The following is a 21,986-nucleotide window of genomic DNA, read 5'->3' on the forward strand; positions in this document are numbered from 1 at the left end:
GAGAACCTAACATTTCTTAGCTTTGAGATATTTTCACTGGAAATGATTGTTAATTGCACTGTTTTTATTTTGTAGCATGAATTTCCATTTTACATAATATATTTGCATATGTATGTGTATGTGTGTGTATGTATGCATGTATGTACGTATGTCGGGTAAAAAGGAAAAATAATATAATGAGGCACCCTTTGGTATTTTTGAAATCTAGCAACCTCTGAAAAGGAGAGAGCATTTAGCAGACAAGAAGAGAAACAACAAATAGTGCATAGAGCAGGGTTCTTAACCTGGAAATTGTGAAATTGTGCTTTTAAAAAATTTTCATGCCTATATATCAATACCATTGGTTTATTTTATAACCGTATGCATATTATTTTATGCATTAATAAAACTTCTGCTGAGAAGGGGTGAATGGTCTTCATCAGCCTGCTAAAGGGGCCTGTGACACAAAAAGGCTTAAAAACCCTGGGCATAGGAGATCTTGAGTCTGGAAGGGACCTTAGGAACCATCTACTTCTACTGGCTTTATAGGAAAGACAAATAATCCTTTTGGAAAAACTTCTGCCCCCTTTTCTAGTGATTCATCCTATTAATACTCTCTTGTGAAGAGAGAGAGCAAAGAGCTCTGTTGTATGGACTGGATAATTCTATGGATAAACATAAATTTGGAGGCTAACAAAAGAGGAAAGTCAAGAGTAGCAATGGTATTTCTTTCTCCTTTACACTGAAGTATTCTAAGGATTTCTCCAGGCTGCTCCAGCAAGGTTGGACAGCATTGGCTTGATGGACAAGTTTGATGCAAAATTCTAGTTGTACAATTTTTTCAAAAATAAGGTCACTCATTCATAAACAAAATATTGTGTTGAAAAGACCCTAATAGAAGGGTTCTAGAAGATAAATCAGTTTTTCTTTCCTGCCTCCTCCTTCTCCTCCAAAGAGCTTATATTCTTGAAGTCTAAACCAACTATGTGCGTGCTAAACAATAAGAAACTGAAATAACAGATCTCAGCTGATCCAGGCATAAGCCTTATGAGTAAATGCTTACATAATTCCACTTTACAGAGGGCAGTAAAGACCTAATGTTAGAAGAGCATAGGTAGTGAGCTACAAGGGACCCCAGAGACAATCTAATCTGACTTCCTCACTTTCTGGATGAAGAAACTGAGATCCATGCAAGTAATCCATGAGGAATCCTCCATGGTGGACTTACTTAAGGTCATATAGGTTGTAGGGGTCACAGGCAAGATCTGAATCTGGGTCTTTTGACTCCAAAAGCATTACTCATTCCACCATACCATGCAGGTTGGTTATATCTTAGGACAGCCATGCATCCAATTACCCAGGTGAGTACTGGTTCTCAGGAAGAGATAATACCATCTTCAGCATTAACATTTTGTGTTTTTGACCCTTCAGAAATTCCTCGAACCCACCTGGAGTATGAGAACAGGCTCACAATGAAAATGTTCCTGTTTCAATTCGTCAACTATTACTCGTCATGTTTTTATGTGGCGTTCTTTAAAGGGAAGTTTGTGGGATACCCAGGAGGCTATACATACATGTTCAACAAATGGAGGAATGAAGAGGTAGGATTGCTCCTCAGGGAAAGGTCCCCTTTGGGCCATTGGCATCTTACTAAATTGTTGTTGTTTGTCCTTCATTCTCGAAGAGAACCATGACATCAAGAAGGTGATGCCATATTGAGTCCTTAATGTGTGATCAGCACTGTGGTAGGCTCCTTGCCCTCTGAGAGCTCACATAACTCCTTTCTCCTCAAGTTTTCCTAGGGTACCTCATCGGGGTCCCTACTTTGTCTTTTTTCCATGCATGGTGTAGCTTCCTTGGTATAGCATAAGTTCTTTGAAGGTAGGGATTGTGTAATTTTTAAAACGTCCCCAGCACAATGTCTGGGAAACAATAGGTGTTTGATAATTTTTTTTTTCGAATTACAATGGCCAATGACATCTTAGAAGACATCTGACAGGCTTCCCCCACCCCTCCCTAGCCCTTCAATTAACAAGTTATATTGTTCATGGTTGGTTGGTGTTCAAATAATTTGGTTGGGACTTTTGTTTCTTTTCTACTCTTGGTTTTTGTTTGTTTGTTTGTTTTTGGAGTACTCTTGAGGGGAAAGATTAGAAAGCCTGAACTTCTCATTGTTCCTTTGGCCCTTCTTTCTTTTGCCTATGTCCAGTGTGATCCAGCAGGCTGCCTCATAGAACTGACAACACAGCTCACCATCATCATGGCTGGAAAGCAGATCTGGGGCAACATCCAGGAAGCCATTCTGCCGTATGTATTACTTTGGAGTTCCCCATCTAATAATAACCATATGACATTTACACAGAGCTTTGAGGTTGTAAGGAGAGCTCCCCTATTCATTTAGAGGGCCAAAACATGTAGGCTCCCTTGAGGATGATAGCAGTCTTGCTTCTACAACAGAGATTTGAACAGGTAAAAACCTTGTCTCTAAATCAAATAGTCCCTGTAAGTAAGGTAACACAGGCTTGGTCAGGTGTACCACTGCTAGCCTGACTGATGTGGGAGGAAAGAGGACTCCATTGCCTCTCATTAGGAAAGCCCACTGAGCAAGAGAAATGCTGTTGATCTCTGCTACATGTGTGCTCCTGGGATTGGAAAACCATTGACCACAGTGTCTTTGTAAAGACATCCATCATTTTTAGCTGGGAAGTATAGCAGAAGTGACGTGAAGTGGGGAAGAACCATTGGGGAAGAAAATACTGCATTTTATTCGCAGCTAAGAATTAGATGAGAAAAGAGGAAATCTCAGGGTTATAATGTTAATAGCTGATGTTGATATTGTTAAAGTGGGTTATACCAAGAGCTTAGATTTGGGAAGATGGGAGCTTGAATTCCACCTGTGCCACCTCCTAGTTATGTGATTATGGGGAAGGTTTTTTTTTTTAATCTCTTGGAGTCTCAGATTTCCCCCTCTATAAAATTAGTATGGTAGTGTCTGCCTCCTAGAACTGTTGTGTCATAATGAAGGCAAACTGTAAAGCAATATAGATAGATAGATATAGATGTCGATCTGGATAGATATAAAACACACACACACACACACACATGCACATAAACACATGCACACACACACACATTTTAAAAATCTGTAATCCCTTGTTGTCTTCTAGCCTGGCACATTCCTTTCTCTTGTTGTTTAGTCATTTCATTCATATCCTACTCTTTGTGACCTGATTTGAAGTTTTCTTGGCAAAGATACCGGAGTAGTTCACCATTTCCTTCTCCAGGTCATTTTACAGATGAGGAAACAGAGGCAAAGAGGGTTAAGTAACTTACTCAGGGTTGCACAGCTAGTTAAGTGTTGGAGGCTAGATTTGAACACTGGAAGATGAGTCTTCTTGACTCCACTCCATCTACTGCTCCACCTCACTGCCCTTTCTTTTGGGCCCATCCCAATTCAAGGAGCCTCAGCACATAAATCAAAGGTGTGAGGATAACAAAACAAAGGGGCTTGGGCTTTGGAGACCTTTCAGTCAAATCATACCTGAAAGGCAATGCCTGCTATAAGAACACCTGCCAAGTAATCATTAGGCTTTGTCTTGAAGTACTCCAGTGAGGGAAATTTCTTCCACTTTTAGGTAGCCCCTAGTTATTAGGAAGATTTTCCTACATCAGGTCTAAATTTCCCTCTTTTTATTTTCTACCCTTTGCTCCTGCTTTTGCCCTCTTTAGCCAGATAAAACAAGTTTAGTCCCTTTTCCACGTGGCAGCCTCTAAAATAAAACTACAATGTCATCATGTCAACTTCAGTCCCTTGGCACTTCAATCTTTCTTCATTTGAAATGGACTTGGGGCAGCTAGGTAGCATAGTGGATAGAGCACCGGCCCTCAAGTCAGGAGGACCTGAGTTCCAATCTGGTCTCAGACACTTACTAGCTGTATGACCCTGGGCAAATCACTTTACCCCAATTACTTCCCCCCAAAAAATAGAAAGAAAGAAATGGACTCAAAGCCTTCCACCAGTCTGGTTGCTTTTCTCTGAATGCTTTTTAGTCTCCATCCTAAATGGTGGCATGCAAAACAGAACATAATATTCCCAAACTCATCTTATCAGGCCAAGGTGCCACAGGCCCTTCACCTCCTCATTTCTGCAAGCTATGACTCTTAATATAGTCTAAGATTGGATTAAACGTTTTTTGGCTGCTACCTCAGACTCATACTGAGCTTACAATCCACTAAAACTCCAAAAGATTTTTCATACAAAGAGCCAAGTAACCACCGCCTCTCAGTTTGGCAGCTGGGTGGCGCAGTGGATAGAGCACTGGCCCTGGAGTCAAGAGGAACTGAGTTCAAATCCAGCCTCAGATACTTGACACTTCCTAGCTGTGTGACCCTGGGCAAGTCACTTAATCCCAATTGCCTCCCCAAAATCCACTTCTTAAAGAAGGCCTATTCATTGAATGGGCATTACCTCACTCAAAAGTGAGAACCTGAAAAGACCTTAGCCTGAAAGTGCCAGGCTCACCCTGGGCCATCTCCAGTTGTCCTAGTGAATATCAGGCCAGTGGACCCAGATGGCTCTGGAGGAGAAAGTGAGACTGGTGACCTTGCACAGCCCTCCCTCGTTCAAATCTAAGTCAACTACAAGTCATGTCATCATTTCCCCAATGTCATCGTCCTCTACGAGAACGAAGGACAAACCCATCCAAGAAATGTATTTGGCAAATGGAATTTTTGAAATCCAAGTATGATCTTAAAGTTATCACTAAAGAATTTCAACCTATTAGATTCAGCCTAGCATTATGGCCTGTCAGGATCCTGACACAGGAGCATCCAGTGAATTAACTATCCTTCCAGATTTGTGTTCCCTGGAAATTCCTTTATCTTTTATCTAAGTCAGGGATCAAAATGTTAAACAGGTCAGAACCTGTTAAGATCAGGACCCGGAGTCACTCCGTGGGACATCTGCCAAGGTAGCATAGTGGCAGATGGAACTGAGTTCTAGCCCTAATTCTGCTGCTGGATACTAGTAGTAGTTGTAATGATTCTTCTGTAGAAATGTAAAGTTCAAAAAGTGCTTTAGATGGATGATCTCATTTGAACCTCACAACAATCCTTTGTAGTGGCCCACTATATGTATTATTATCCTTGTTTTACTAATGAGGAAATTGGTGCTCAGAAAGATTGGGATTCATCCATGCTCACACAACTAGTAAGTGTCACAAGTAGGATAAGAAACCAGGTATTCTTGAATCCAGATAAAGCATTCTTTCTATTACATGAAGCTGATCATGGTGGAGCAAGTTACTTATACTTTCTGGTCTTCAGTTTCCTCATCAGTTTCCAAAGAGGCTATTGAACTAGGTGACACACATGGTTCCTTCAAACTCTAACATTCAATTATTACTTCCATCTCTTGTTTTATTTCAACCCATCTTTTCCCCCTCTTCTTACAGTTGGGTTTGGAACTGGTGGAGACGCCGGAGGGCAAGGACCAACTCTGAGAAACTGTACAGTCGATGGGAACAGGATTATGCCCTTCAGAGTTTTGGGCCCCTGGGGCTGTTCTATGAGTACTTAGAAATGGGTAAGCTCTCTTTAGCTGTCTTCTTGAAGAACATTTTGATGAGACGGGAAGGTAGCATTTACCAATGGATAACAAGTTGGGGTTAGTAAATCACTGAATGTTTATTAAGAACCTGCTATTGTGCCGAGCACTCCACTAAGCATTGGATTTGTCACTGACTTGTAACATGGCATAGGTTAAAGAATGAAGTCTAATAGTTTAAAGAAATAGGGACCAAAAAAAAAATAAAAGTCATTAATCCCTAAACTGGAAATTGATACTTAGATACCACCATACTTAGCCACCCCTGTTAAGCTGTGTTGAATTTGTTGGCTCCCAGAGTCTGCCAGCAGAGGGAGCCAAAGGGGATAATCAGTTACAAAATCCTCACTTGTTGTGTAATCAGTCAAATAGTATATTTATTCAGTCAACCAGCATTTACTAAGTGCCTACTATGTGCCAAGAATTATGCCAAATGCTAAAGATAAGATAAAAAGGCAGTCTGTATTCTCAAGGATCTTGTGGTCTAGTTTAGGAGAAACTAAATGTAAGCAACTATGTAAAAACAAGATCCATACAGGATAATTTGGAGATAATCATACAGGAAAGGAAGTAGGATTACAGAACACTGAGAAAGCCTTCTTGTAGAAGATGGCACTTCAGTTGAGATTTGGAGGAAGCCAGGAGAGCTAAGGGATGGAGAGAAGGAGGGAGAGAATTCCAGGCATGGGGGACAGCCAGGGAAAACACTCAGAATCAGATGAAGACTAGAAAGGGCCATGGTCAAAGCCCTTGAATCATGACAAGAAGGTATTGGCTAGACAGGAACTTGCTTCACCAATTCCTGGGGCACCCGGGGTGCTTCATGAAGTCAGATGAGGGATCATAGATGGGAGGATCAAGAAATCTGTGCTGGAAGGTATCCTTAAAGGTCATCTAATCCAATCCTCTCATTTTACCACAGCATGAAATTGTGAAAAAATTGCTAAATTTGGAGACATAAGGAAAACCTGGATTTGGATCCCAGCTTGGCCACTTATCATTGTGTGACCTTGAGAAATCATTTAGCCTCCCTGGGCCTCAGTTTCCTCATCTGTAAAATGAGGAAGTTGGACTAGATGATTTTAAAATTTCCTTCCAGCTCTAAATCTAGATCCCACAAGGTGAATTTGGGACAACCATAAGGGAAAGGCTACTTTAAACATCAGGCACGCAATTTACAGAATTCCTGACTGGAAGATGCTGTTCAGGCTAAAATCATAAGTAACATTATTAAATGACTTTGCTAAATTTGTGGCTCATAGGCATGTGGCAGAAAAGGATTGTGGGAGTCCATCCCTAATCTTTAATTTTGATGTTAAAGACCATGCTTTCCTGTTACACAACTGGTTATTACCCCTGTAAGGGAGAGAATGCTGTTGTTTATGGACTCTAGGGCTGATACAGGTCTGCCAGTTACCATAAAACATTAAGAGGGACAACCAAAGCCTAATGATGTTTTAGATTCATTTGAAAATACCCCTGGGGAAAGGAGGCAGGGAAGGATTCATCAGTACTTAGATTATAGTCATGGGACCAGAGATGGCAAGTTGGCAGACATTTAGTTCAACCCCCCTTCTACAGATAGGGAAACTGAGGCTACTAGAGCTTGTGATTTGTGCTAGTTCATGCAGATGATACGTAGCAGAGTTGCAATTCAAAGAAAGGTCCTTTGACTCCAAATCCAGGGTGCATTCCCCTTGATTATATTCTCCTTCACTTAAATGTCCTTCCAGAGTTTCTCTTCCTTTTTCTTTCTCATTGCAGTCAGCAAGCCTCCATTTCTTGAGGGTTTCCATTTGGAATTAAGGCCCTCAGGCAGGAAAAGAAGCCCAGCCTCAGTGTGAGGCCACATAGGCCTAGGCTACTGGTAGAAAGAGAAGATCATTTTGTAAAGACCATTTAGTCTATCAGGGGCATGATAGCCTTTCTCCTTAAAAGCTTTTATTAATGCTGTTTTATTTTCACATCACATTCATTTCCATGTATCTCTCCCTTACCTAGTGAGCCTCCTTTATTCAAAGATTTTGTCTTTTAATTTAGCAAAACCAGCTCACATATCAGCCATGCCATCACATGTCACATATACTCTGCATCCCAACTGTCCAACAAAAGAAGAGAGTTACATTTTCTCAGCTTTGCCCTGAGGCCTAGCTTGGTCACATAATTTCCTTTTTCTGCAAATAGGTATATCCTTCCTTGTGTATACAGAATCTGCTACTGCTTCCTTGAGTTCAGGGGTTCTTAACCTTTTATGTGTCATGAACTCATCCTCTGTGATTCTAGTAAAGCCTATGGACATATTCCTTGAATGATTATTTATTTTTAATATTCTTTTCTTTTTTTAAATTTTGAGCTCCAAATTCTCTTTGATCTCCTAGCCCTCCCACTGACAAGACAAGCAATATGATATCGTTATACATGTGAAGTCATGCAAAACATATCTCCATATTTTTAAAAAGCAAGGAAAAATTTTAAAAGTGAGAAAATTAAAACTGAATTTGCACTCAAAGTTTATCAGTTCTCTCTCTGGAGGTAAATAGCATTTTTTCCTCGTGAGTTCTCTGGAATTATCTTGGATTCCTCTATTCATCAGAGTAGCTAAGTCTTTCACAGTTGATCATAATTACAACATTGCTGTTACTGTGCACAGTGATCATCCAGTTCTTCTCATTTCACTTTGCATCAGTTCATATAGGTCTTTCCATTTTTTTCTGAAACTCCCCGTGTCATCATTTCTTGTAACCCAATGATACTCCGTCACAATCATATGATACCACTTATTCAGTCATTCCCCAGTTGATGAGCATTCCCTTTGATTTCCAATTCTCGGACACCACAAAAAGAGCTGCTATAAATATTTTTGTACCTATAGGTCCTTTTACTTTTTTTAAAATTTCTTTGAGATACAGACCTAGTAGTAGTGGTATTAAATGATGTTTTTAAATGATTGAAGGAAGTGCTAAATTTCAGTTAGGGGTTAATAAAAATAAAGCAGTATTTTTTTCCCTATCAAGTTTGTGGACCCACCTTTTCTTGATAGATTTTTTTCCCTAAAGTGAGAGTCAGTAGACATCAGTTGTACTAGTAGTTCTGCCATTTTTACAAGTCACTTTCTGCTCCCCTGCCTCAGTTTTCACACATTTGAAATGAGGGGGTTCAGTTTGATGGTCCCTTCCTATGCTGACTTTCTCTGTGAATTATACCATTCAGTGAGTCAATAAACATTTATTAAGCACTTATTATTTGTGCCAAGTGTGCTGTGCTAAGTGTTAGAGATACAAAGAAAGGAAAATTTGGTCCATGCCCTCAAGGAGATCACAATATGTTGGGAAGACAACACGCATGCAACTATGTATAAACTTTATATGTGGCCAACCAACTGAGGGAAGGAGTTAGAATTAAGAGAGATTGGGAAAGGCTTTCTGTAGAATATAGGATTTTAACTGGGAATTGAAGGAAACCAGGGAAGCCAGGAGGCACTGACTGAAGAAGAGCATTCCAGGCATGAGGGACATAAGGAATTCCATTTTGGACATGATGAGTTTAAGATGCCTACAGGACATCTGATTCAAGATGTCTAGCAGGCAGTTGGAGATTTGTAACTAGAGGTAAGCAAAGAGGTTAGGGGTAGTAATTAGATCTGGCAATCATCAGCATAGAGATGATAATTGAATTCATGGAAGCTAATAAGATGACTAAGTGAAACATTATAGAGAGAGAAGAGAAGAAGACAGAGTCTTATAGGACATCCATGGTTAGTAGGTGTGATGCAGGTGAAGATCCAGTGAAAGAGACTAAGAAGTCAGATAGATGGGGAAAGAACCATGGGACTGAAGGATCATGAAAACCCACAGAAGGGAAAATGTCAAGAAGTGGGAGCTTGACCATGTCGAGGGTTACCGAGTGGTCGAGAAGGATAAGGCTTGAGAACAGACAGTTAGGAGATTATGGTTAATTTTGGAGAGAGCAATTTCCCTTGAATGATGTTTGGAAGCCAGACTATAGAGGTGAGAAGAGGAAGTGGAGGCACCTAATGTAGATGGTCTTCTCAAGGGATTTCACCACAAAAGGCAGAAGAGATCTGGCTTGATAGCGAGCTGGGATGGATGGATCAAGTGAGGATTTTTTTTGAGGTTAGAGGAGACAGGCATGCTTGTAGGTCTTGGGGCAATAGCCAGTGATTAGACAGTATTTCTTGCCAAAGGACTTGCTCCAAGCCTGCTGTTACTTTAAGACTCTAGGGCATTGACTTAGTAGTGGCTGAGCAGAGTCTAATCCAATGCATCTCAAGGCAATAGAATATAAGAATTTGAGACTGTAAGCTCTGAAAGAGCAGGGAGTACTCTGTCTTTGCATCTTTAGAGCCTGGCATAGTGTTTGTGGACTGAAGTTGGTGTTTCTGATTCTTCTTTTTCTACAGTCATCCAGTTTGGCTTCATCACGCTGTTTGTGGCTTCCTTTCCTTTGGCTCCTCTTCTTGCCCTTATGAACAACATTTTAGAAATCCGAGTTGACTCTTGGAAACTGACCACCCAGTACAGGAGGCCTGTGGCTGCAAAGGCCCATAGCATAGGAGTGTGGCAAGAAATTCTCAATGGCATGGCTGTTCTGTCTGTTGTTACTAATGTAAGTTGACTGTTCTCAACTAAGCAATTGATTTTTCTGGGTGGGAAGTTTGTTTCCTGAGAATATGATTTTAGAATCAACTCTGTGCATTTGAGTCTTGTCTCTGGCTCTGCCAAGAGCAATGTCTCATCCTGATGCTGATTCACCATGGCCCTAGTATTCCAGAGCCCTCTAGGAGAATAGTTGTGGTGTCTGGAACCCCTGTCACCAAATCAGTTGAATTTTTGTCTATTTCAAAAGACAAAAGAAGGAATGGTGGAAGTTGCAGTTACAGATTTAGGCTCCATGTAAGACAAAATATAACAATGAGAACTATTCAAGAATAGAATGGGTGTCTATGATGCTATTTTGCATCTGGTGCAGTTAACTTAAAGTTAATCCCAACTACTCAAGCTCTGCACTACAACTTTCTTCCTTGCAACAGCCCTGGCTGGTATTGTGTAACTGTCTTTGGTGGGGGTGTGTGTGTGTGTGTGTGTGTGTGTGATTAATTCAAACCTCCTCAGTTCAACTAATATCTTATTTTTGTCCTCATTTTACATATAAGGATACTGAGGCAGGTAAAGGTTAAAGTCTTGCCCAGGTTCAAGCAGTTAATGAGAGCATATTTGAACTGAAGTCCTCTTGACTCCAGGTCCAGCACTCTTTCCACTGTCCCATCCATCTGCTTCCTTCCTAAGCATGATGAAATATGGAATGAGTGCTCCCATGTGCCTTTCTACTTTTCCATGTGGCCTTGCCCAACCAGTAAGGGAATAGATCCACTACAACATGGCCTCCAACCCACCCCTGTGAAGCATACACTGCCTCTATCTCTAACCAACAAGGGTGGTCAGTAGAGATGATCAAACCTGATCCCGGCAGGCCTTTTCATAACACTGGTGACAAGGGATAAGGATAACAGCAGTACTATTGGATTTCCATGATTATGGTAAGGAAGGTTGACTTCTCAGAACAATACAAACAAGGGATATCATTTGACATGAAGCACATCCTGTCCCAGTCCCTAAGTGTGTTATGACTCTCAAATAGCTATGGTGGTAAGGCACTCTCCTACCCCATTCTTACTGTGTTCGATAAAGTATCTATATGGCTGATAAGATCAAAAGCTTATAATGGTGCTTTGACCACTCACTTGTTTTTCCTCACTGGTTTCAGGCCTTCATTGTTGCCTTCACGTCGGACATGATTCCCCGGCTAGTTTACTACTATGCCTACTCAACTGACAACAATTCCCCCATGTCTGGATACATTAACAACAGCCTTTCAGTGTTCCAGATCTCTGATTTTCCAAAAGAACCTGGGGCAAACCCGGGTAACTACACCACTTGCAGGTATCTAGTTCATTCATCCTACTTATTGGGAGTCTCCCCTAATATCATTATCCCAGACCACTTTAGGAAACCTAAATGGCCATAGGGTAGGATGGAAAGAAACCTCGACTGGGAGGGGCTCTAGAACCCCAAAAGTAGGGGTTCTAATTTTGGCTCTGCTGCCACTAAATGGATGTAAACCTGGAATAATCATAGAACCTCTGAAGCTCAGTGTTCCTCTATCAAATGGCAAGGTTGGACAAAATGAAGGCTAAAATCTCATCTTTCTTCTGCCTGTGATTCTTGTGAATGTCAAGAATCACAAATAAAGGAAGCTCATTAATAACAATGGTGATGCTAATAATGATAATGGTGATTGTGACTTTTATATTTGGTCTAGATCTGTGGTTTAATCCATGTGAGAGCATTCCTGGTGTGAATTCTCAGTATGGGTATAGAAACTCCCAACAGAGAAGCAGACTTGCTCACATTCTTAGAGAGTTGACCAAGACATTGAGAAATTAAGAGAAATTAAAACATAACTTCCTGATTCCATGGCTAGAGCTCTATCAGTTATACCACATAAAATAGCAACTGGTATTTGTACAGTGCTTTAAGGTTTACAAAGCACCTTCCATGCATTATCTCATTTGAGCCATACAATAAACTTATAAGGTAGGAAATAGAGGTATTATCATCCTCATCTAAGGGCAACTATATGGTGCAGCAGATAGAGCACTGGGCTTGGAATCAGGAAGACTCATCTTCCTAGCCTCAGACACTTCCTAGTTCTGTGACCATGGGCAAATCACTTTAACCCTGTTTGCCTCAATTTCCTCATCTGTAAAATGATATGGAGAAGGAAATGGCAAACCCATACAACATCTTCACCAAGAAAACCCCAAATAAGGTCACAGTGGATTGGACATGACTAAGAAATGACTGAACAACAGCAAAATCATCCTCATCTAAGATGGGGTAACTGAGAGAAATAAGAATTTATTAAGCACCTACTATATACTAGGCACTGTACTAAATATTTTATAATATGGTTAAGCATTGTGGTACAGTGACAATATCACTATATTTGGACTCCAAGGACCAGACTTCAAGACCTGTCTCTGCTTGACCTTAGGCAAGTCACTATATCCCCTGGGACTATATAAAGTTTCCTAATTTGTAAAATGAGAGAATTAGATGAGATGGCCTCTGAGGTCCCTGCTGTCTCTAAATCTATGATCCTCTGAATTCTGACAAATCCTCACATATGCATACCATCTGCTACTTCCTGACAAATGGGCAAACCTGCAACTCATGACTATGTTTCTTTCCCCAATGTAGGTATAGAGATTACCGCTATCCCCCCGACCATGAAAAGAAATATTTACACACTATGCAGTTCTGGCACATCCTTGCAGCCAAGATGGCCTTCATCATTATTATGGAAGTAAGTCTTCCTTTCTATCCACCCCATCCTTTTGTTGCCCTCTCTTATAATCAGTCTTCTGCTTCTGAGATAACTGGCACTTCTCAGTATGTTTCTGAAACAGGAATTGTATTGAAAAAAGTTATCTAGGAAATCTCTAATTTAACAAGAATTTTTAAATCCTCTGCATGGTGCTCATTGTTGTGCAAGGTGCAGAAGTAGAACTCCAAGTTCTTGACTCAGGAAAACACAGTAGTTGTCCTGAAGTATTTGAAGGGTTATTATGGGGAGGAAGGGGTAAACTTGTCCCAATTGGCCTCCAACGACAGGATTAGGACCATTGGATAGAAGTAACAGAGAAGTAGATTGAGTCTAGTTTGAAATTCTTTCAATAATGGAACTATCCACAAATGGGATGAGTTGTCTTGGGGGATAATGAGTTCATCAGTAGAAGTCTTACTGTGGAAGCTGAATGACTGCTAGTTGGGAATGTTGTAGAGGGAATTCTTAATCAAGTGTGGATTGGACGAAATAGCCTCTAATCTACCTCCGGTTCTCATTCTATGATTTTGTAGAATAGACAAGGAAGACTTCATGATGGATGTGGGTCTTGACTAGGCTTTGAAGGATACGTAGTATTTAAATGGGAGACATAGGAAGGAAAAGTGGAAAATGAGATGAGGGTCCCTCAAACAAGATTGTATCCAAAGGAGAACAGCCAGGATGGGATAGGGTCTAGAAATAATATCTTAGTTGGACTGGCTAAAGGAATGGGGTGCAGTGGGGTGTAAAGCCTAGGATAGACTGTCAAAGAATTATCTCAGAATTGGAGGAGAGCTCAGGGGTCATCTAGTTTAAACCTGAACAAAAACCCAAACTAATATGTCCTCTCATAAAGTATCACAGAGTTGGAATTAGCATTGTAAGTCATCTAGTACGGTCTCTTATTCAATGTAGGAATCTTCTCTATACAATGTTGCTGAAATGTAGTCATCCAGTTTTATAAGGCAGTCCTTTCTCATTTTGAAGCCCTCATTGTTGAGACTGTCTTTGCATTATACCACGGGTGGGAGTTACAGGCAAGTTGAGTTTGGCCTGGTATGAAGAAGATACAAGCAAGGTTACCTCCATACCCCACTGAGGCACTACACCAGGTCTTAAGTCTTCACTAAAGAAGGGTGTTTATTTCTTGTACCAAAAATTGTAACATGGTGGAATTTTCAGTTGGACTTGGAAGTCCGGGGTCTTTGAGGCAATGAGGCTTTGCTCCCTTGACATTCCTTATGTAGTCTAGCCCAGATATGTACAACGCACCACCTGCAGTCCACAATACTCCTGAGTGCTTCCTGAACCAGACTAAAATGTAATTGAGAAATATTTAACAAAATAAATAAAAATAAAATAAAACATAAATAATATTTTATTTTAAAACTAAGTTAATATAAAGCCTGAAGGGATTCTATGTATGGATTACCAGCCCCTGCTTCTATTTCAGTCTGACACTTTTGGTCTATTCCAACCTTGGACTGCCCTGAGCAAAAGTGAGAAGAGGCATAATTCTTCACTGAACCAATTTTTTTTTGTTCTTCTTTTTTTCATTTTTTTATTTATTCAGGTTTTTTTTTATCATTTTATTATTTGATATTTTAGTTTTCAACATTGATTTCTACAAGATTTTGAGTTACAAATTTTCTCCCCATTTCTACCCTCCCTCCCACTCCAAGACAGCATATATTCTAATTGCCCCATTTCCCAGTCAGCCCTCCCTTCTGTCACCCCACCCCCCACCCATCCCATTTCCCCTTACTTTCTTGTAGGGCAGGATAGATTTCTATGCCCCATTCCCTATCTACCTTATTTCTCTGTTGCATGCAAAAACAACTTTGTTTTTGAGCATCTACTTTTAAAACTTTGAGTTCCAAATTCTTTCCCCTTTTCCCTTCCCACTTACCCTCCCCAAGAAGCAAGCAATTCAATATAGGCCACACATGTATCATTATGTAAAACCCTTCCACAATATTCATGTTGTGAAAGACTAACTATATTTCCCTCCATCCTATCCTGCCCCCCTTTATTCAGCTTTCTCCCTTGACCCTGTCCCTTTTCAAAAGTGTTTGCTTTTGATTACCTCCTCCCCCTATCTGCCCTCCCTTCTATCATCCCCCCTTTTTATCCCCTTCCCCCTACTTTCCTGTGGGGTAGGTACCCAATTTAATGTGTATGTTATTCCTGCCTCAGGTCAAATCTGATGAGAGCAAGATTCACTCATTCCCCCTCACCTGCCCCACTTTTCCCTTCCAACAGAACTGCTTTTTCTTGCCACTTTTTTTGTGAAATAATATACCACATTCTATCTCTCCCTTTCTCCCTCTCTCAATATATTCCCCTCTCATCCCTCAGTTTTATTTTATTTTTTAGATATCATCCCTTCATATTCAACTCATCCTGTGCCCTCTGTCTATATATATGTATATTCCCTTCAACTACCCTAATACTGAGAAAGGTCTCATGAATTACACATATCATCTTTCCATGTAGGAATGTAAACAAAACAGTTCAACTTTACTAAGTCTCTTATGATTTCTCTTTCTTGATTACGTTTTCATGCTTCTCTTGATTCTTGTGTTTGAAAGTCAAATTTTCTATTCAGCTCTGGTCTTTTCCCTGAGAAAGCTTCAAAATCCTCTATTTTATTGAAAGTCCATATTTTGCCTTAGAGCATTATGCTCAGTTTTGCTGGGTAGGTGATTCTTGGTTTTAATCCTATCTCCTTTGACCTCCAGAATATCGTATTCCAAGCCCTTTGATCCCTTAATGTAGAAGCTGCTAGATCTTGTGTTATCCTGATTGTGTTTCCACAATACTCAAATTCTTTCTTTCTGGCTGCTTGCAGTATTTTCTCCTTGATCTGGGAGCTCTGGAAATTGGCAGCAATGTTCCTAGGAGTCTTCTTCTTGGGGTCTTTGTCAGGAGGCAATCGGTGGATTCTTTCAATTTCTCTTTTTACCCTGTGGCTCTAGAATATCAGGGCAGTTCTCCTTGATAATTTCTTGAAAGATGATATCTAGGCCCTCTTTTTGATCATGGCTTTCAGGTAGTCCATTAATTTTTAAATTATCTCTCCTAGATCTATTTTCCAGGTCAGTGGTTTTTTCAATGAGATATTTCACATTGTCTTCCATTTTTTCATTCTTTTGGTTTTGTTTTATATTATCTTGATTTCTCATAAAGTCACTAGCTTCCACTTGCTCCAATCTAATTTTTAAGGTAGTATTTTCTTCAGTGGTCTTTTGGACCTCCTTTTCCATTTGGCTAATTCTGCATTTTAATGCATTCTTCTCCTCATTGGCTTTTTGGAGTTCTTTTGCCATGTGGGTTAGTCTATTTTTAAGGTGTTATTTTCTTCAGTATTTTTTTGGGTCCCCTTTAGCAAGTCATTGACTTCTTTTTCATGGTTTTCTTGTATCACTCACATTTCTCTTCCCAATTTTTCCTCTACTTCTCTAACTTGCTTTTCCAAATCATTTTTGAGGTCTTCCACGGCCTTAGACCAATTCATATTTTTCTTGGAGGCTTTTGATGTAGGCTTTTTGACTTTGTTGATTTCTTCTGGCTGTATGTTTTTATCTTCTTTGTCACCAAAAAAAGATTCTAGAGTCTGAGTCTGAGTCTGGGTCCTTTTTTGCTGCCTGGCCATGTTCCTAGCCCAACTACTTGACTTTGAACTTTTTGTCAGGGTATGACTGATGTAGAGCAGAGATTGCTTTGTCCCAAGCTTTTGGGGCTGTGCTGCTGTTTTCAGAGCTACTTCTACTCCACTGTCGTCACAAGCTGTGCCACATCAGTGCTCCTCCTCCCCCAAGAACTGCCAACCAGGATTGTGACCCAGATCCAAGCAGGGCAAAGCAAGCCCTGCACTCCCGCTCTGGTCTGCCACTTGATTCCCCCCACTGTGTGAGCCAGGGACTCTGGAAGCAGCTGATGCAGGAGCTCCACGGCCGCACCACCTCCACCACCCCCAGGGCTGGGGCCCGGACTGCTTTCTAACCCAATCTAGCAGTTTTCCCACTAACCTACTCTGTGGTCTTTGGAGTTTTGGGGTCGAGAATTCTGGTAACTGCCACACCTCAATGATTCATGGCCCTAAGGCCTGTTCCGGTCAACTTCCGGTCTGGTCTGTCTTACGTGGCCCATGCTGGGCTGTGCTCTGCTCCAAGCACCATGCGATAGACCCTTCCCAGTGACCATCCAGGCTGTCCTAGGCTGGATACCTGCTTCCCTCTGCTATTTTGTGGGTTCCGCATCTCTAGAATTTGTTCAGAACCATTTTTTACAGGTGTTTGGAGGGATTTGGGGAAGAACTTAAGCAAGTTCCTGCTTTCCAGCTGCCATCTTGGCTCTGCCCCTCAATGAACTAGTTTTTAATCCTTCATGAATGGGTTAATTAGATTTAATTTCCCAAACTATGTTTTCTAGATAATGTGTTAGACCCAGCCAGAAAATAGTGTGCCTTAAAAAGTTAATGTAGCCAGTCTGATAGCATTATACCTAGTCTAAGTCTGGCTATATCTCTGTTCTTTCCAACAGCCAGATCATTCTGTGCTGCTTTTCTATTTTCTATTTCCCCCCTCTCCCTATCGTACCTCTCTTTTTCTGTCTCTCCTCCCTCTCCCACCCCCTCCCCCATGTCTGTCTGTCTGTCTCTGTCTCTCTCTCACGCACACACACACACACACACACACACACACACACACACACACACAATGCACACATGCACCAGATGTTTTCACACCTTGCTAAGCAGTCAGAGAAATTAAAAGAAAAACATCAGTAAAATTGGGTATATAGGATTCTATGAGAAACTGACTTGTCTCCAGAAGATTCTTGGTTTCAGAATCATAATATGGAATTTAGAATATGACTGACTCAAACCTCAGGCTACAAAAGCCCTGATCATGAGCCTTGTTGGTTTTGTGTCAGAAGCAACAAGAGTTGAGTCTCAGGAAAAATCAGGTCAAGCCAAGGGTTTTGCTTAGTCAAAGCACTCATATTTTTAGGTATACTGAGTAAACAAATGACTACCAGTGATGATAAGTCATCTAAGCATGGAATTCAGTGGATTATCATTTCTCCAAGGGCAGCTAAGTGGCATAGTGGATAGAGCACTGGGCCTGGAGTCAAGAAGATTCATCTTCCTGAGTTTCAAATCTGGTCTCAGACACTTATTAGCTGTTGGACCCTGGGAAAGTCACTTAACCCTGTTTTCCTCAGTTCTTCATCTGTAAGATGAGATGAAGAATGAAATGGCAAATCACTTCAATATCTTTGCCAAGAAAACCCAAAATATGGGGTCACAAAGAGTCAGACATTACTGAAAAAACAACTGAACAACACACAACAAAGTCATTTCAACAATGGTTTCTCAAGGAAGTGGCAAGCCAGACAGTAATATACACAAATCAGTGGAAGGTCAGACTTCTTCCCAGGACCGCTCACTATACTTTTCAAAGTTGCAAATGGAATTTTTTTTTCAATAAACAGGTATTATTTCAGTCCCTCATACCTCCCCAAGCCTCACTGGGAAAAAAATGGGAAAACCCTTGTAACAATATGCATAGTCACATAAAACCAATTTATACATTGGCCATGTCCAAAAATATATGCCTCCTTCCACATATTGAGCGTATCATTTCTCTGACAGGATGTAGGTAATGTTCTCCATTATCAGTACTCTAGAGTCTTGATGGTACTGGGATGATCAGAGGTTTTTTTTAAGACTTTCAAAATTGTTCATTTTTTCCAATGGTATCATTATTATATAACTTGTTATGCTCTTATCCTGCTGTCTTTATTTTTTATCAGTTCATACATGTCCTACACAGTTTCAACCCATCCCTTTGGTCATTTCTTGTGGCACAATAGTATATATTTCTACAATGATATGTTCAGTCATTCCCAATTCATAGGTATCCTCATTACATTGTGAGCTCCCTATTAAGTTGTATGCTCCTTGAAGGCAGGGACTGTCTTTTGCCTCTTTTTGGATCCCTAGCACGTAGCACAGTGCCTGACACATAGTGGCTGCTTAATAAATGCTTATTGACCACCCTCCCCCCTTAGTTTCCAATTCTTTTCTACTAAAAATAGAACTGTACTTAGGATCTCTGATCCATGGCAATCTTCGAAACAGAGATAGGATTGATTTAATTTTCAGAATGAAACAATATTTTTGGACATAGGACAATGGAGTTGTTTTGTAAGACATGTGTGTGTGTGTGTGTGTGTGTATGTGTGTTATGAAAATTTAGTTTATCTTTTCTTTTAAACTGAGTGTAAGGAGATAGAGAGAAAAAAGTGCTTGTTAATTTCAAAATAAACTAAATGGGAAAAAATGGACCTTTATGCTACATTTTGAAGTCAATTGTAATGAAGTCTTCTTCTATCATTTGCCCCACACCACCCATCTTTTCTCTTGATAATTATGCATGGATAGTTTTTCCAAGGAAATTTTGTTATTTTATTAAATTTTACCAAGTATCCATTGGTATTTTAGTTGATACTGGAATTAGCCTATGATTGGCATGTATTGGCTAGGATGACAAATAGGTGTTGGGAATGGCTTAAAGCAGGTACCTATGTAGTTAGAAGCTTTGAGGTTCATTTTAACTCTGAGTTTCCTGTGATTCTTTGCCATTTTTACTACCCATACTTAGAAACTATCCTTATAATTGTCTGGTTCTTCCATTATTTTGTTAATCGCTTATGGTGCTGAAGTAACTTCTGGGGTGAGATGTCCATTCCATTCTCCTTGGCTCAGTTTTGTTTAGGTAGTACCTCTTTTAAAGAATATTGACTTTAATTGATGGTAGGCTGGGATGCTGAGTGGGTAGCTGGGTGTGCTTAGGGGGCTTAATCTCTTTGAATGTAGAAAATTCTTATAAAAACATTAATGTGAATAACAAAACAAATCCCACTAATCCAGAAGGTAATATAATAGAAATAACATTGGGTTAAGAATCTGGAGTCTTGGATTCAAATTCCAGCTGTTTGCCCTGTTGGTAAGGCATTTAGTTTCTCTGGGCCTCAGTATGCCCACCTTAAAAACAAGGCCATTTGACAAGATGACCTCAAAAGTTCTCTTGTTGTATGTTTATCCTTACATGCTCTCTTCTTTCCTTTTTTTTTTTTATTATTCCTCTAGCACATTGTTTTTCTTGTCAAATTCTTTGTGGCCTGGATGATCCCTGATGTCCCATCAGAGGTGAAAGCCCGAATCAAACGGGAAAAGTACCTGACCATCCAAATCCTCCATGAGTATGAGCTCAACAAACTCAAGGAGATCCTGTGCAATAGGACAGATTATCAAGTGGAGAAGGAAGTTATCGCCACAGAAGGGAAAAGGGAGCTGGCCCAGGCTATGGGATAGCCAAGGAATCCAAATGATGCCTGGCAGCCTGACTTGCCTCAATTCTCTGGGACATGGCTTTGGGCCAGGAACCAGATATGCATTTTGGTCCTTCATTTTTTTACCCAAAGATTTTTAAACTCTCATAGGAGTCACTGGTCCCAAGCTTTGCCATATTGGAAACCCGTTGTAACTTCACGGTGCCGGCTCTCATCACGTGCTATTTTATGGATCTCTATGTATAACTGTTCAAGTGTGTGTCCAGAATCCCATTATTAGAAGATCATGGAGTGTTGCTGCTTAATTTTCATGGTAAGGCAACATTGGCATGTTGTCAAAAGCTTCCGTCCTTGAGAATCTTTTGTACATCTTGGTTTAAGTCTTCCCATCGAGTGATTTTAAGACAAAAAATAGAACCGAAAAGACTGTCTACCAAAGCATGCACATAAAGAAACACATGCACATACATACACACAGACACATGCAAACACACACAGACACATACATAAAATAAAACAGCATCAAAAAAATAAGAAGACTAAATCAGGGAAAACATGATTTTTTGGGGCCCAGTGCTTAAATTTGATGAATTAAATGTCCATTAAAATCCAGGAGGGCTGGCCTTCCAGGAAATTTCAGAATTATTCTTCCCAAAGGCAGACTTCTTAAGCATTACAAAGACCTAACCCACCCCAGTTCTTGAACGCTATTGTCTCTAACCTGGGAATCGGGCATGCTTTGGTGTGTTGAATTTCTGTGAGTCTTCACAAGTATAAAATGGGTTGTACAGAAGGTAATATCTTATCTTACTATTTAAAGAAATCAAGACAATGTATATTAATGTATCCGCTCTCTTTACAGTTATGAATTTGGTAGAATTATTCTTATTGAAGTCTTGCCTTCTAGCATGCTTCTCTCACCTCATGGAGCCATTTTTGCATACTATCAGACAGTAGCATTAGCCATGTGTATCAGTTAGCCATAAGCTGTTTATGTGAAAGTGATTTCAAGCCTTTGAAAAATGATTTCACAACTGTTTTCTATGGCTATAATAGCCTGTACTGTGCTCAGTGCCTTTTTTTCTATGTTTTTCATACATATGAAATGAAAGTGTTGGTCCTTGAGTAAATACCCTGTATTATATTTCAAACACAAGCCTGCAGACCTTGAGAAGTGATCAACCTAACAATGAATGTCCTGTGTTGTCCATGGAGGCAGAGTGATTGTTAGACTTGTTAGATGAATCAGTAACATACTTGTATATTCTTCCCAAAATTAAGTGTAAGGTATACCGTATACACATTAGTAGGTGTCCTTGAACCTAAATCACACACATATGTGTGTATGTTGGTATGTGTGTGTGTATATACATGTATGTATGTGTGTATGTATGTATATGTACATATATATGTATATATATATATATATATATATATATATATATATATATATATATATATATATATATATATATATACACACACACACATCTTTTACACATATTCAAAATAGAGGAACAGTTCAGTTTGGTACTATTTAAACTCCTTAGTTTCTAGCTTGTGTTCAGTTCCAAATGAATGACCTTTTTCTATCCTGGGACATCATGAAAATGTTTGATCAGAAAAATTCTGA

At 40.0% G+C, this 21,986-nt stretch overlaps 1 protein-coding gene across 2 annotated transcripts in view; it reads left to right on the forward strand.

Moving 5' to 3' along the window:
* The window catches only part of ANO5 (anoctamin 5), a 143,076-nt gene extending 121,335 nt beyond the window's left edge, over positions 1-21,741 (forward strand). For both annotated transcript variants that reach the window (XM_036763198.1, XM_036763197.1), the window contains 7 exons: positions 1,411-1,580; positions 2,189-2,286; positions 5,433-5,563; positions 10,005-10,210; positions 11,369-11,544; positions 12,865-12,970; positions 20,151-21,741. In XM_036763198.1, the coding sequence (XP_036619093.1) occupies positions 1,411-1,580; positions 2,189-2,286; positions 5,433-5,563; positions 10,005-10,210; positions 11,369-11,544; positions 12,865-12,970; positions 20,151-20,375 (1,112 nt within the window). In that variant the 3' untranslated portion in view covers positions 20,376-21,741. The remainder of the gene's footprint in view (positions 1-1,410; positions 1,581-2,188; positions 2,287-5,432; positions 5,564-10,004; positions 10,211-11,368; positions 11,545-12,864; positions 12,971-20,150) is intronic.
* The last annotated feature ends 245 nt before the right edge of the window (positions 21,742-21,986 follow it).

The sequence above is a fragment of the Trichosurus vulpecula genome, chromosome 6 (assembly GCF_011100635.1).
Source record: "Trichosurus vulpecula isolate mTriVul1 chromosome 6, mTriVul1.pri, whole genome shotgun sequence".
Taxonomy (NCBI): domain Eukaryota; kingdom Metazoa; phylum Chordata; class Mammalia; order Diprotodontia; family Phalangeridae; genus Trichosurus; species Trichosurus vulpecula.